The 15112-nt window shown below is 35.3% G+C and overlaps 2 protein-coding genes across 3 annotated transcripts in view; both read right to left on the reverse strand.

The window, feature by feature from the left end:
- Positions 1–15112, reverse strand: part of LOC144628960 (uncharacterized) — a 469155-nt gene that overhangs the window by 4194 nt on the left and 449849 nt on the right.
- On the reverse strand, positions 8490–13692 carry LOC144667532 (melanocyte-stimulating hormone receptor-like). Of its 2 annotated transcripts, none has more exons than XM_078528958.1 (2): positions 13249–13692; positions 8490–12082 (listed from the first exon to the last, which is right to left on the reverse strand). In XM_078528958.1, the coding sequence occupies exon 2, from the start codon at positions 10506–10508 to the stop codon at positions 9558–9560; it is 951 nt and encodes a 316-aa protein (XP_078385084.1). In that variant the 5' UTR covers positions 10509–12082; positions 13249–13692; the 3' UTR covers positions 8490–9557. The 2 variants fall into 2 exon arrangements, with proteins under 2 accessions (XP_078385084.1, XP_078385085.1); XM_078528959.1 differs by having other exon boundaries at positions 8490–10668; positions 11065–13692.

A 15112-nucleotide genomic window follows, 5' to 3' on the forward strand; every position in this document is an offset into this window, starting at 1 on the left:
TCGGTTGTAACTGAAACAGGGCGAAAATATTTTTTTTTACCATTTCAACCACCGGGAGTAGGGAAGTTCGGTTAGGATTGATCAATGAAATACGTCTTACCTCTTTGAAATGCACTCTTGCGTATATTTTATCCGTAATCAGCCCATTATGCGACTTAAAATGCACTCATTTGCGACGTTCTAATGGTTCGAATCTCAACAAAACCGGTACGATCGTTTTGACCGCCATTAGTTTGAAATGTATTGACCGCTGACTGTGGTCGCTAAAAGCGGTGTAAAGTGCTAAAAAGAGTAAAGAGATCCATTTTGTCTTCTCGGCACTTCGTGCCTCGCTCGAAAGCAATCAAATCAGTCAGCGGTTGGTACATTTCAAACTAATGGCGACCAAAACGATCGTACGGGTTTTGGTGAGATTCGAAGCATTAGAACGTCGCAAATGAGTGCATTTTGGGTCGCATAATTGGCTGATTACGGATAAAATATACGCAAGAGTGCATTTCAAAGAGGTAAGACGTATTTTATTGATCAATTCTAACCGAACTCCTCTGCTCCCTGTGTTTCAACTCGGTCTTTCAATATTTCAACACTTCTCAAAATTCTCTAAATAACTGTTCTTAAAACACTCGGCTTACAAAATCTTCTCTCTGGTTCCTTTCCTTGTTCTTTGTTCATGCGAACAAGTTATAAAGACGTGACTTACGAATTGAATAACAAAAATAACAACTTTAATGCAATACAAAGGGACAGTAACATCTATGTTCGCTGAAAGTTGATTCCACTGATAAACAAACTGAGATGTTTGAGATATTTTTTCTTAAATTGCACTGTAGGTGGTTTTTATTAAGTTATCAGTTACTTTAATAATATTTTTGCATGGTACATACACAGATATAAATATCGAGTGGTCTAGATAAGGTGGGTTTTTTTTCTATTTATTGCATCATCAGAATTATACTGATCAGTATGCTTATATTTTTGTTCCGTCTCCAGATAACACGTCGCTTAATGGTACAACTACCTGTAATTTTGCTTCTTCAATTGACAATGTCGAGTTTATAGTTAAACCTTCATCTCAATGCACGTTATGGGATTATATCAGTATTTTAGTTAGAGCAAACTTAACAAACTTAAAAAATACAAACTTAACTTAACCAGAACGGTTAATCCATTCACTTACCTTCGGCTCAATAAGGAACGGTAGAATTAGCAAAACGTACGCAATGATGGCATGAGTTGAATAAGTCGTTTCGCAAAGAGGTCACATCAGTTAAAAATCCTTACCGGAGCCTTTCGCGTGACCTTGTCAATCACTAAAAATCGCCGCGGTACGAAACCGATAACAGAAATGGAAAGAGCATGGTGAAGTTAGTAAGACTACAAATTTCGAGACCAAAAATGTGGATGACGTTTTATGGAAGTTTAAAAAACTCATTAATAATTCATAAAGAAAATACAAAAGAAATTAATGTTTAATGAGTGTCTTTATATCTGATAAAGACACGGCTAAACTTTACCTCCAATTTTCTAGGCCAAAATAACCTTAAATCTAAATATTAGTGCAAGAATGAGTTGATCTACATCAGAAGATTTTTAAGCCGTTCAATAAATTCGCAGTTCGTGTTTTTATTATTAAACTTGATAAAACACTGCTGCTCATTTATTAAACATTACTTAAAGATTTTACAGCAAGGAGAGTAGATATGTAATTGATAGTCGTTCGTGCGATCATTATCCAATTGGAAGCCTCAAACAGCTTCCAGTTGCAACAATTAAAAAATATATATACCACTGCGTACCCGTATGTTAACGGTTTAAATTGAAACTGATATCGATTTTCAAACTTAACATAATATCACAACCGTGATATATGATAATTTACGTTTCAGTCTAGTCCGTGGTCGCCGATAAATACAATAAAATAAAACATCCTTAAGATATTATTATACATTATGCTCATATGCTTATTATCTCAAAATAAATTTATCTACAGGCAATACGATTTACATGCAAACGAGTAATTTAGCGTTATATGTACGAAGACTGGACATTGAGACTAATACAAAGAGAAGTGACGTCATTGTGTTCGCCACACAGTCGTCCTGAGCCTCAACCCCAATAGAGTTTGTTTATCCGTACCTTTGTTTATACCAAATTGAAGAAACGTTGTCCCTGTAAAAAGCATAAACTATGATCGGCAAGACCGAATGGGATTCTGGTAGACAACATTGGTAAACTTAATAATAGTTCATTTGTTTATAATAATTTTTTTTCTTTCCTTAAGAGCTTTACAAGCATTATCTGTTTGACCTGTCTTATTATAATGTTCATTCTGTCACAGATGAAGATTGTTTTTTTATGCTTTTCATGGGTTAACGATACTTCAGTCAGGTGTAATATGTTTGCTTTGTTGCTAAAATGTTCCTTCACAGTTTGTTTAGTAGTTATTTTTATATTTCACTTAACTTGATGGTCATTTTCTTATTATGACTAAATTTGGCAAAAAATCTGTGATACAATTCCTCTGACCTGTACGCTTTATTTTGCTTGACCCAGTAATGACTTTCTTTTAATAAATTATCTACGAGACCCTTAATTTGAGAAACACCAAAACTGCCTGATCGTGTTCTTCACTGCCTGTCTTACTTCCCTCATCTTCCAACAGTACAGAAATGGGTTTAGAGATGAGTTTAACAAAACGAAAGAAAGAGTAACCGTAAAAGGAAGGGGTAGAGACGGTCTGCGAAACCCAGTAATAGCCATAAGAGCTATTACTATACCATATGGAAGATAACAGGCCAGTATTGTAATTTGCACCCACAATGCACTTAGCACTGTCTTCTTGTATCGTGCTATATTCAGCGGAATTCCTTGTCCCTGATAAACATGGTCGCGTACTAAAGCTTGGTGATGGTTAAGTATGAAATAGATTTTCAAGTAACAAAACGTAGAGGTTGCTATGCAGAATGTCACCTCTATACAAGCAATTATCATAAAAATATAAAAGCTGTAAAGCTGCATCATGGAAACTGTAGTGCTATTCAGCCAAACAGTCACAACAACAGCCCATACTTTCCTCAAAGTTACCACATGTCTGTATCTCAGCCCCAACATCAGCGCAAGAAGTCTGTCCACACTTATTGCAGTCATTGTTATTAAAGATACTTGACTAAAAATTCCAGCAACGATCCCTAAAAGGACTTGCTCAAAATAACAAGAATCTGGGTATCGTGAAGACATTAAATAAATAACGAGGAGAGGCTGTGTGATAAGACCCACGCAGAGATCGGTGCTCGCAAGGCATCCAAACAAGAGCTTTGATGACGGATAAAGGGAAGACGCCTTTTTAAGAGCACAAATGATCAAAACATTGCCCAGAAATGCAGTGATGGCCAAAGGGATATTGAATGATGAAATTATGATCCTCTGATTTGTTTTGATAAAATCCAACATGCAAAAGAACGCTTCAATTGCTGTGTGGTTTCCATCTTCCGTGACGTTCGCCATTATTACTTTTTTTCTTATGATAATTAGTTGTTCTTTTCAAACTAGTTGTAACATAACTTTATCCTTCTTTACTATCATCAAAATTCTTTGTTTTGTCGTGAAGAAAATTTCAACACTCTTCTGTTCTTTCTTCTTGTGTCAGACAACACTTAGCTTTTTCCTGAAAAAAGAAAAAAAGAATGTTTCAATACGAAAAATGACCAGCGAAAGAGCCAGTGATGGTTCCCCTTTCAAGAGCAGTTGTATAAACATGCAATCACAAATGAGATTTTTTTTTCTAGTGCGCGCAAGCTATAACTGGGATAATTTCTCCCCTGAAAATTAAAATCTTAAAAATAGTATCGATGCATACAAACGTGTAAAGTGGCCATTTTTTTACAGAAATGAGGGTAAAATATATTCAATGGAATAAAGTGTTTTGACTAAATTTATATTACAAATTTTGCCCATCACGTTTGCCAAGTTTGAGCGAAATTGGGGATTTGTGCTATATCACTCTGCACGTGCTATGGTTAATCTTTGCGAAGTCTATGTTGTGCGGTATATTAAGTTTGACTTTAATTATAGGATATATTCATGAACATTAATTATTTTACAATTTTTTATGCAAATCTTGAGATTATTTGACAAGAATAGAAACAGGCGAGTTACCTGAAAGACGGGTGCGTCAGGTTGATATACACAAATAAAAACCCTTAATAATAACTTAACATGCATTTTCTTATATTTCAGTCCAATTTTGCTGATTGGAAAAATACGATAAGCTCATAAGCTGTCTCCAAATATGAGGTAACAGAGTAGGCTTAGTCTAGGCCTTATTTTTAAAATATGTTATCACCGCATGAACAAAGTTGTGTTGGTTTTTGGATATTTTCCAAATTTCCAATTTCTACTTTCAATCTTAAAAAAACTCTGCTTTTGTTGTACACTTAATGCAGATATTTTCTATTACATTTTTCGTTTAAAGTTTTATGTTTTAGTTGGTGAAATTAAATGTGACATTTTGTTTAGTTTGACGAGCAAATGATATATGATATTGGACGTTTGATGGTTTGTAAACAAACCAAAAAACTACTCACCGCAGATCAAAAAACATAACTGATTTACGTCTTTGCGCTCGCTACCTTCATATAACGTAAAATACTCTGCACAAAAATAATTATAATAAGACTTGTGTTATCCTATAGCTACTGCTCTATTTTAATAGCATTTTTTATCACTGCATTTAATCATTTTATCGTGTGAAATCTTATACGACGTTGTCTGCTTCGTCGCGAGTTAAATATAAACGGACATAAATACAGACTTTTTGGTTTTCAAATCTAGCTCGTCCATTGGCAAAATGAGTTACCGCTATCAACGGTGTTTTTTTAAAAAAAACTCACATTTAAGGTACCTGTGCTTGTCTTGCATTGGAAGCTGTGAGGTCGCTCTGTATAATGTGCATATAAATTTGTAGCAGCTGTCTTTATAATAAAACAATTATATTGAGATTGCGCTTATAAAACGCGCGTTTTGATTGGCTTTGAAATCACTTTGCATGATATCTGTATACACAGTGATGACTCATCATTACATTTTAAATTTGTTGGCTTCATTTTATTAAATAAGTCGTAAACGGCCTCTTCTTGTTTATCAAAACTCTTGAATCATGAACCTCTTAAGAATGTCTTTCACGATCGAAAATTTGATTTCGTGGCAGAAGATGAAAAATCGATTTCCTTCATTTTTTGCTCATAGCTTTAAGGTAGATAAGAAACCTGAAATCTTTAAAGTTCTTAAACGTCTCTTGTGTTCACATAAGGCTGTATAAACACGTGCAACATTTTGTATTTTTTAAAGATATACGTTGATCCATCTTTTGAGACTACTGACTTCCTGAAGGAGAAAATGGGTATGCCATTTTGGTTCTTTGTAAGTAAATCTTCTATCCTTCTAAACGCATCTTTCCAAGTATGACTTTTTTAAGGAAATATAATTTTCTAAGAGCATAGGTTTATCCATGTAGGCGCACAACATCACTCGAGTAATCCTTTTGCACGTTTTAATAACGGACTTGTGAAAAATGTCAAACAATCAGCAATCAGAAGACGTCAAGTCTTTATGCTTTGTAACGTACTCCCGTCAGCAGACGTAATTGCGAGACAAAGGAGCCTATCGTTTGTAACGAAATCGACATTTCATTTTGATACAGCCTTGGGGGATATCAACTGTTTTTCTTGAAGGTCGGTTTTACGAATTGATGCCAAGGTTGGTAATTCGAGGGTAGAATTACATGGGACAACATGGTCCCGTGGTACCTTTGTATTGCGCGATCCTCACGTGATACAAAAGAGCCACCATACAAATTTTATCATATTTAACAACATCGTCAGAAGCTTCATTTGTTGTAGGTTCATAAATATTTTTTTTAAGATCCTATGACATTCTTCGAGACGAACGCGAAAAACGTTAAAAAACTGTCGGTTTAATTGCATTAATCAGCCTTGAGCTTTCACAACGATTTTTTTTTTTAATCATGAAATTTGTCTCTCCGGTTCTTTGTTACAAAAGCAACTTTAGTTTAAGTGAGCTTATGCACATTGTAAATGTTTTCTACCTCGATTCGCTAAAAACACTTTTTACCAGATCTTACTGTGGAATAAAATCAAACATTCAAGTAAAATCACTTTATACTGTGTATATCTTTTTGAAATAAAATAAAGAATTAGCCACTCTACTCTCTTGAAAACCTCTATAGTTCCATCGTAAATAATTGTATTTTTACTTTTACCCGATGTGAATTTACCTATCAATTTCTTTCTTCGGAGTTCACCAAGCAGCACAGCGACTTAAACTTAATTCTTTGTAATGGGAACTGTTCTAAAATCTCGGATTCAACTGGAAATAGAAGCTGATTCATTCGCGAGATCGTTTCAAGAACAATGTAAATAACAAGCAACTGTTTTCAATGATCGCCCCCCCCCCCCCCCCCCTCACGCAAAATCTTCAATTGCAAGCTTGTTTCAGTCTATTCCGACAATCCAACAATGGCCTAGTAGGAAAAAACCAAGTTAAATTTGATTTACCTTAAAGTGGTTCAGTCTTCACACCAAGATTTCCACCGCAGTTCCGAGGATAGTAATAGTGTTTTAACAAAGACGGAATTAAATTTGTCGCACCTCTCGTTTATGATTAGCCCGAGGTGAAAGATTCTCATTCAAGATTCTCAATTAATGGTAAATCATTTATCATTAAATTCCGTTAACATTACGTTTCCTGTCAATCACTGTCCACGGAGCTCTGTCAGTATACAGCGCGCTGACTTAAACTTAATTCTCTGTAATAGGAAATGTATGTAATCTCAGATTGAACTGGGAATAGAGGCTAGTAATTAATTCGCGGCAATCTTTCAAAACTAAATGTAAATAACAAACAAATGCTTTCAATAATATTCCCTCGATAAACCTACCATTTATAGTTTGTTTCAGTCTATTCCGACAATACTAAAATTGCCTTTTGTCTATTGGAAAAACCCAAATTACATAAGATTTACCTTAAAGTAGTTCAGTCTAATCGTAAATTCCCGATCTTCAGATAGCAGCTTCGAGGATAGCAGCATAGATTTAACAAAGACGGAGTTAAATTTCTCGCACCTATTGTTTATGAATAACTTGAGTTGAAAGGTTGGTCATTTATGATGACAATATTCGTAGAAGGTTTGATTAATTATAAATCATTAATCATTACATTTTGTAACATTACTTTACCTTTCAAACCCCGTCCACAGAGTTCAGTAAACACCGCAGGGACTTAAGCTAAATTCGTTGTAGTGTGAATTTTATGTAATCTCGGATGGAACTTGGAATAGAGGCTAATTAATTCGCGGTAACCTTTTCAAAACTCTATGTAAATAACAGGCAACTGTTTTCAATGATATTCCCTCGTAAAATCTACAATTGCAAGTTGGTTTCAGTCTATTCCTACAATCCAAAAATGACCTTTTAAGAGAAACCAAGTTACATTTGATTTACTTTACAGTTGTTTAGTCTAATCGTAACTTCCTGATCTTCAGTGAGCAGCTCCGAGGATAGCAGCATAGTTTTAACAAAGACGGAATAAAATTCCTCGCACCTGTTGTTCATGATTAGCTTGAGTTGAAAGGTTAGTCATTAATGTTGACCATTTTCGTGGGAGGTCTGGGAATGGTAAATCATTAATCATTAATTCGGTCAAAATCACTTTTCCTGTTCTTTTTCTGACTGTGGAGCTCAGCATACCGCGCGCTGACTTTAACTTAATTCTCTGTAATAGGAACTTTATGTAATCTGGGATTAAATAAGGAGAAGAGGCTAATTTATTTGCGAGAGTCTTTCCAAATTCAATGTAAATGACACGCAACTGTTTGCAATGATATTAGCCTGAAAAATCTTCCACTTCATGTTTGATGTAAGCTTCAGACTAACCCGACAATAAAAACATGGTCTATTGGTAAAACTCAAGTTAAAATTGATTCATCTCGAAGTGATTCAGTCTAATCAGAAGTTCCTGATATCCAGATAGCGGCTCCGAGTTTAGTAGCATAGTTAAACAAAGAGGAAATTAAATTTCTCTTACCTGCTGTTTATGATTAGCTTGACTTTAAAATTTGAACATTTATGTTGACAATTTGCGTAGGAGAGTTGATAAATGGTAACTCATTAATTATTAATTCTGTTAATATCACCTTTTCCCGATGGCCTATTTGGGAAAACCTTAGCTACTTTTAATTACCTTAAAGTTAAAATACCTCCTACCTGCTCTTTATGCTAAGCATGAGTTGAAAGATTTTACGTATACAATTACGTTGATGCTTGTCGTGGAAATCTTGATTCATTGCCAGTTTTATTATTTTATTTCCCTTAGCAACAGACCACTTCACCATAATCTGTTACCTTATTATAGGAATATAACGAGGCATTTTAAAAACGCGAACAAAATTTACGCGAATTTAGGAAAAGTTCTGGTCAAATGCTTATAATAAAATAGTTACAATACATAAATTTACGCGAATTTTTGAAATTCGCGTTAATAAAATGAATCGTTAATTTCCTATAATAAGGTAAATCACATCACCATCATCTGTTAAATATTTCAAAACTATTATTTTAATTAATTAAAAAAAAGGACGGTAGTTTCGTTCTCGTGGTAGTAGCTCCGACAATAAAGGAGAAATTTCACAAAAACGATTCTTAAATTTTAAAATATTGGCTCTTAAGGCAAAAACTTAAGGAATTCGTAAGGGGAAATCACGTTCATTCTGAATAACAGAAACTTAAAACTTGAAGCAAAAATATCCTATGTGCTGCTAATGCACGTTAAATTGATGTTCAAAAATACGCTTTGCACTGACACTGTTGAAAATTGTCCTAACATTTTCATTGGTAGTGATGTTAGCTAAAAAAATAGCAAAGAGGCTCAGTTAGTTACAAACCCAGTCGGCTTATCTAATCTGTGATACGTTCTCTTTTAGCCGCTTATTTCATGCTCTTCAATCTTCCGGTGTTCACGATTACTCGATAGTGCACGCTAAAAAATGAACCAATTGTTAAAGAATTCACGTTCGTGAATTGAAAATTGCTAACATTAAATTGATATTATTTTATCTAGATTCCTTGAGAGTATTTATTTTACTTCGCTTTAAACTGCTTAACATGTTGATTAGTTCAAGTTAATAAAAACTCGACCGTCATCTGTACGACGTTTCATATTGGCATTACTATTTTTTTTAATCTAAACTAAATAATAAAAGCAGCTTCAAGTTCAATGATTGTAGGTTATGTTCATTTTTTTAAGAAAATCAACTGACTACCAAAGAATTAAATATAATTTCTAAAAAAATGAGATTTCATTGAGATTTATGCAAGACAAAATTGAACGAGAGAACAAGCGTTTCTTCCCGCTATTCCCCAGGACCCCTTACAGGATAATCCTATATTTTTAGTATCGCCGTTTGTGAAGGATAATTGCAGCACTAGCGTGTATTTATTTCTTTTTTTGCTTAACTAATAAAAGATATCTAATTTAAAACTAGTTTACTCTACGAGGCAGTTAACTTCGACTGAGAAGCACCAAAACTCTCTTATCGTGTCCTTCACTGCTCGTCTTACTTCCCTCATCTTCCAACAGTACAAAAATGGGTTTAGAGACGAGTTTAAGTAAAGCAGAGTTAATGTTAAAGGCCAAGTCATTACAAACCATTTTGCAGCTGACCCATAAATGGCAAATATACTTACGACTATATTATGTGGAAGATAACAAGCCACTAATGTTAGCTGCACCCACAATGCACTGGACACTGTCCTTCTGTATCGCGCTATATTCAGTGAAATCCCACCACCGTTTGCTTGTCCTTGCTTCACATTGCCTTGCACTGTAGCTTGATGATGACGAAGTATACTGTAGATTTTTGTGTAACATAATGTGGTGGTTACCATACACAATGACACAACTACACCGGTGAGTGCTGCTGTAATGCGAAGGCTGGAGAAGAATGTCATTGCAATGGCAGTGTTACAAAGCCAAAAAGTAACAACCACGACCCATGCTCTCCTTAAAGTTACCACTTGTCTGTATCTTAGCCCCAACATCAGCGCAAGAAGTCTGTCCACACTTATTGCAGTCATTGTACACAAAGACAATCCACCTAAAATCACACCTATGGTAATTGACAGAATCCCAACATAATAGCAACGTTGGTAGTTTCCTGTAGACATCAAAAATATAACGTGTAGAGGCTGTGTGATGAGGCCTACACAGAGATCAGTGCTGGCAAGACAACCAAACAAAAGTTTTGATGGCGGATGAAGGAACCGCGACGGCTTTTGAAGAGCAACTATAATCAGCATATTTCCAAGAAATGCAGTTATGGAGAGAAGAATATTTATTGTTGAAACAAGGATCTTCTGATGAGTTTCGACAACATCCGCCTTGCAAAATAAGTCTTCAATTGAGGTTTGGTTGGCATCCTCAGTTACGTTCATCATTTTCGTTTTGATAGAGTTGTTTATTCTAACTAGTTATCCCGAGGGTCAACTGATTCCGTAAAGATTCCGTCAAAAGTTTTTGGCTCCTGTCACAAAGACGATTCTAAAAGCTCCTTTCTCTTTAACGCGTTGCTCGTCGTCATTATTTCAGCTGTGTTTCCTAGTTGTAAGGAAGCAGATTTTTAATTATTCATCCATGTAAAACCTTAGAGAATGGTCAATCTACTGAGGACCTTTTATATATACTTTTTTATAATTTTGCTGATGACAGTAAAAAAAAAACTGGGAAAACCATTTCTATGTTTTGGGCAACAACAGAATTAGCTCGACCAGCATTCGAGTCGACTGAAAGGTATTAAAAAACTGAGACACTCTCTTCTAAATTTGAAGTTTCTCATTTTTCCTTTTAAAATTAAACTAGAAGTGGACTTCACGCACACAATTATTTCAAGTTTAATTTTGTAAGTGCTTTTCGGCTATCCAGCTCGTTTACTGGCAAAATGGGTCTCAAGCTAATATCAATGATGTGTAAAATCGCAAAAAAACTCACATTTACCTGTGCTTGTCTTGCGTTTGGAGTTGTGCATTCGCTCTGTATTATGTACATATAAATTTATAGTTTGCTGCACCTGCCTTTATAATGTACAATTAAAAAATTGTGCTCATAAAACGCGTCCTTTGATTGACTGTCAAGTCGTTTTGCATGAAGTCATGACTCATCATTACATTTTGTTGGCTTCAGATTTTATAAAAGATATGGAAAACGGTCGCATCTTGTTTATATAAACTTTTGAATCAGCCTCCCAAACGTCTTTTGTTTTGGCACCAAGCTATGTAAACACATGCAACGTTTTGTAGTTATCAAATATAAAAAAAATATATATTTAACCTTCTGGTGAGTTTTCCGTTTTTCTCAATGGGTAGCTGTTGTTTTCGTTCTTTTTTAAAGAATATCTTCTGTCATCCTTGTAAACGCATCTCTCTCGAAGTATAACTTTTTAAGAAAATATAATATCCTAAAAGCGTTGGTTTATCCATGTAGACGCACAACACTTGCTTGAGTAAAGCGTGTGGGTGTTTCAATGACGGACTTGTCAAAAATGTCAAATAATTACCAAACAGAAGAAAAATCGACTGTCAAGCAGTCTGGCCTTTTTTGCTACACTCCCGTCAGCAAACTAACACGAGCTAAAGCAGCTTCTCGTTTACTATAATATAACGAAATCGACATTTCATTATGATACAGCCTTTGGAAAAAAAAGTCCCAGGCTTTTTTAAACCCATACTAATGTCATGTCTAATAACAAGGCAAAACTTGGTCACATGCGACCAAAAAGCGATGAAATGTTTTCTTTGAATGTTATATAGTTTGAAAAAAATATCTTTTTTTTAACTCGGGCTCCTTTTCAAGATAAGTGTCGTTCACGACAATGGTACACAGGCTGTGCGTACCTAAATCGGCCTTGAGCCTTCACTAAAATTCCATGACGAAAACTTTATTTTGAGCAGTCTATACTCCTTGCAAACTTTACCGTTCGTTGTTCGTAACACCTTTAACTAGAACTTTGGGACGCCTGTAAAATAAAATTAAACATAAAAGTAGAATCATTTTATATTATGTAAATAGTTCAAATTGAAACTGCATAATAGCCATTTTACTTTCTTGGGGACTGCTATAGTTCCATTTTTGTATTTTACTTTTTCCAAATATTAATTTGCTGTCATTTTCAGTCTACGGAGCTTAATGAACAGCGCAGAAACTTAAACTTAATTCTCTGTAATAGGATAATATCTCGGATTAGACTGGGAATAGAGACTAATTAATTCGCGGGAGTTTTTCATGGCAATGTAAATAACACGCAACTGGTTTCAGTGATGTTCCCACGCGAAATGTTCCATTGCAAGTTTGTTTTAATATATTCCTACGATACACAAATGGCCTATTGGGAAACCAAAGCCGACTTTTTTTTATTACCGCAAAGGATTTTATAGTATTAACTTCCCCATCTTCTTGTAGCAGCTCCGATGATAATAGCAAAGTTTTAACAAAGCCGGAAATTCAATTACTCACACCTGCTGTTAACGATATGCTGCAGTTGACAGGTTGGAGATGTATGTTGACCATTTTCGTTGGAGGTTTAATAAGTTGTAACATTAAATATTCTGTTTCCGTTTAACAGAATCCCTACCCATTCACATTTAATGCCAAAACCTCTGTTTCAATCATCGAAGAGCAGGTAGGGTGATTTTAAATCTTCATCCGATTTTTGGTCTGCTTATAGCAGTGACGAGCATAAAGCAGAAATTTCAAAAGAAGGAATTTTAATTTTCTTGCACCTGCCATTTCTGATTAGCTCAAGCTGATCGAAAGCTTCGACATTTATATTCGTCCTTTATGTGAACGCTTTCATAAACTCCCAAACTTATCATTCCTTTTCCGTTAACATCAAATCGTCCTCCATCTGATTTTAATTATTGCCTAAACAATGGTTTCTAATTCGAAGATTTAAATCTCCATTTTAAATCTCCATTTTTTTTTTATTATTATTATTTTTTTACCCCTTCACTGCCGACCCCTCTAATCCGCTCAGAGCCAAAGCTGACGTGCATAATAAATGGGGCAACACAGCAGAGCCGAATGAAAGCGTAAATCACTCCTAAATAATTGAATAAACATAACGACACATGGTTTTAAAACTGTATTAAAAAAATTACTAATAGCTAATTGGAACATGGTTACCTTTATATTCGATGTTATAAACAGAATTTTGATCATTATACAGCTTTGGAAATCCTTCCACGATCGCTCGATCTTCTGCATATATTTCTCCATAACGCTTTCACCAGTGGATTGTTTTTCTGCTTCCCAAGTTCTCCGCTTAGCATCTTTTTCACATTGGGCATTTAAACATTTCATCTTTGCGCTGATACTACAAGTCTAACAAATGATTTCTTCGGCCAAGAAGACGTGGTTTGCAACCACGTGACAAGGCGGCCATGTTGGATGACAAAACAATAAAACATGTTTTTAAACATGTTTAAAAAGTTTAGTTCCCAACGGACGAGAACGCTTTGTTCCTGTCATCCAACATGGCTGCTATGACGTCAGCTGCAAACCAGCAATTACAGTCAAAAATATTCGAAAAAACCGAGAAGCAGAGTTTGGAGACTGATGACGAGTAGTTACCAGGCTACCAAAAGCCTTTCTGGGTCACATCTGCTGACGGCTTTTGAATTTAGTGGGCCAGGGTTTCAACTGTGGTCTTTATTAAAACAAGACGCATATCTGCGTGAACTTGGGTTTCTTTCCTGGCGTATCCAGCTGTAAACGCCATAAAGTCGACATGACGAAATTTTCGTGGTCTTTTGTCCGATTGTTTCTCAGCTCTAGCATAGTACAAGCAACTAAAGCAAGTATATTCTAAGCATTAATTGTATATATTATTCCCAGTCTAAATTGTAGTGTGGTTTTTTAAACTCACTGTTTAAGTGATAAATTTTAGGAACTAAGAAATGTTCGAATAGTAAAATCCGAACTTTCAACCGCATTCGTGTCCATCTATCTGGCCAACAGGATTTATTAAAAGATAGTTCAAGTAGTGCAGATTAAAATGAAACAAATCACCCCAGTCGCAAGTCGAAACATATCTATTAAATAACTACAGTTTGAAAACAAGTTCATTCTTGATACAAAAATTATGAATGAAAAATTTACTTTAGAGTAGGAATTCGTAATCTCTTCAGTAAAAATGCATGTATTCAAGTTTCTATAAAATTTACTATGATGATGTTATTGTATCGCTTCAATGAACACGCTTCGCCGATTTGCATATATTAGTTCTTGTCTGGTTAATAGCGGCCCCATGATAAATACAGGTTATATTACATGCATCCAAAATACTGCTTACATGTACTTTTCAGTTTAAAGTCAATAAAATTAAGTATCACTGTTATTGTCTGTGAGGTTTCTGCTGGAAGTGGAATCTCAATAGGATGTTTCATTGTTTTGTTTATCCCTGGTTTAATTAGTCAGTGGCAACACTTATTGTAAGCAATTTAAGTCACGTTTGATACAACTTTCTAACCTTTCTGCTCTTGTTGCTCAGACGTTTTAGAGTTCGTACCGGTATTCTACCCCGGATATTCTACTTGTTTAACGATCTGAAAATCCAAAATACGATGTCGCTTCTGAAGATTAAGATTTGATAGCTCATCTGGTATAACTCGATTCTCGATCGATAGGTTCACTCATAAATTATTTTCCCGTAAGGCCTGAGGACCGACTTGTTCTGAGAACGCGCAACGTCTTTTAGAGTGGTCTTTTTAGAGTGGGTCATTTGTATGTGATTTCAGCAGTCTAGAAATCATGGAATCCGCGATAACTTTCAACTACGACAGCATCTTGTGCAGACTGGGACTTGACGCATGCACCTTAGAGCCCCAACGGCGATTTGTGACTGGACGCAAAAAACGAAGGGCAATTTTAACCTTGGGCTCTATCCCAAGTAATTAAAAGCTTTCGGCAGCCTGTCTGTTGCCTTCGACGGATAAAAAAAAAACTTAGTTAATCGGGCGTGGCCGATTTAAGGTTTACCCTTTGGTCG

This window comes from Oculina patagonica, chromosome 10 (genome assembly GCF_052425735.1).
Source record: "Oculina patagonica isolate OP01 chromosome 10, crgOcupat, whole genome shotgun sequence".
NCBI classification, from domain to species: domain Eukaryota; kingdom Metazoa; phylum Cnidaria; class Anthozoa; order Scleractinia; family Oculinidae; genus Oculina; species Oculina patagonica.

Coding starts and splice junctions, on each gene's coding strand:
- LOC144667532 (XM_078528958.1), bottom strand. CDS start 10,508: ATGATGAACGTAACTGAGGATGCCAACCAAACCTCAATTGAAGACTTA.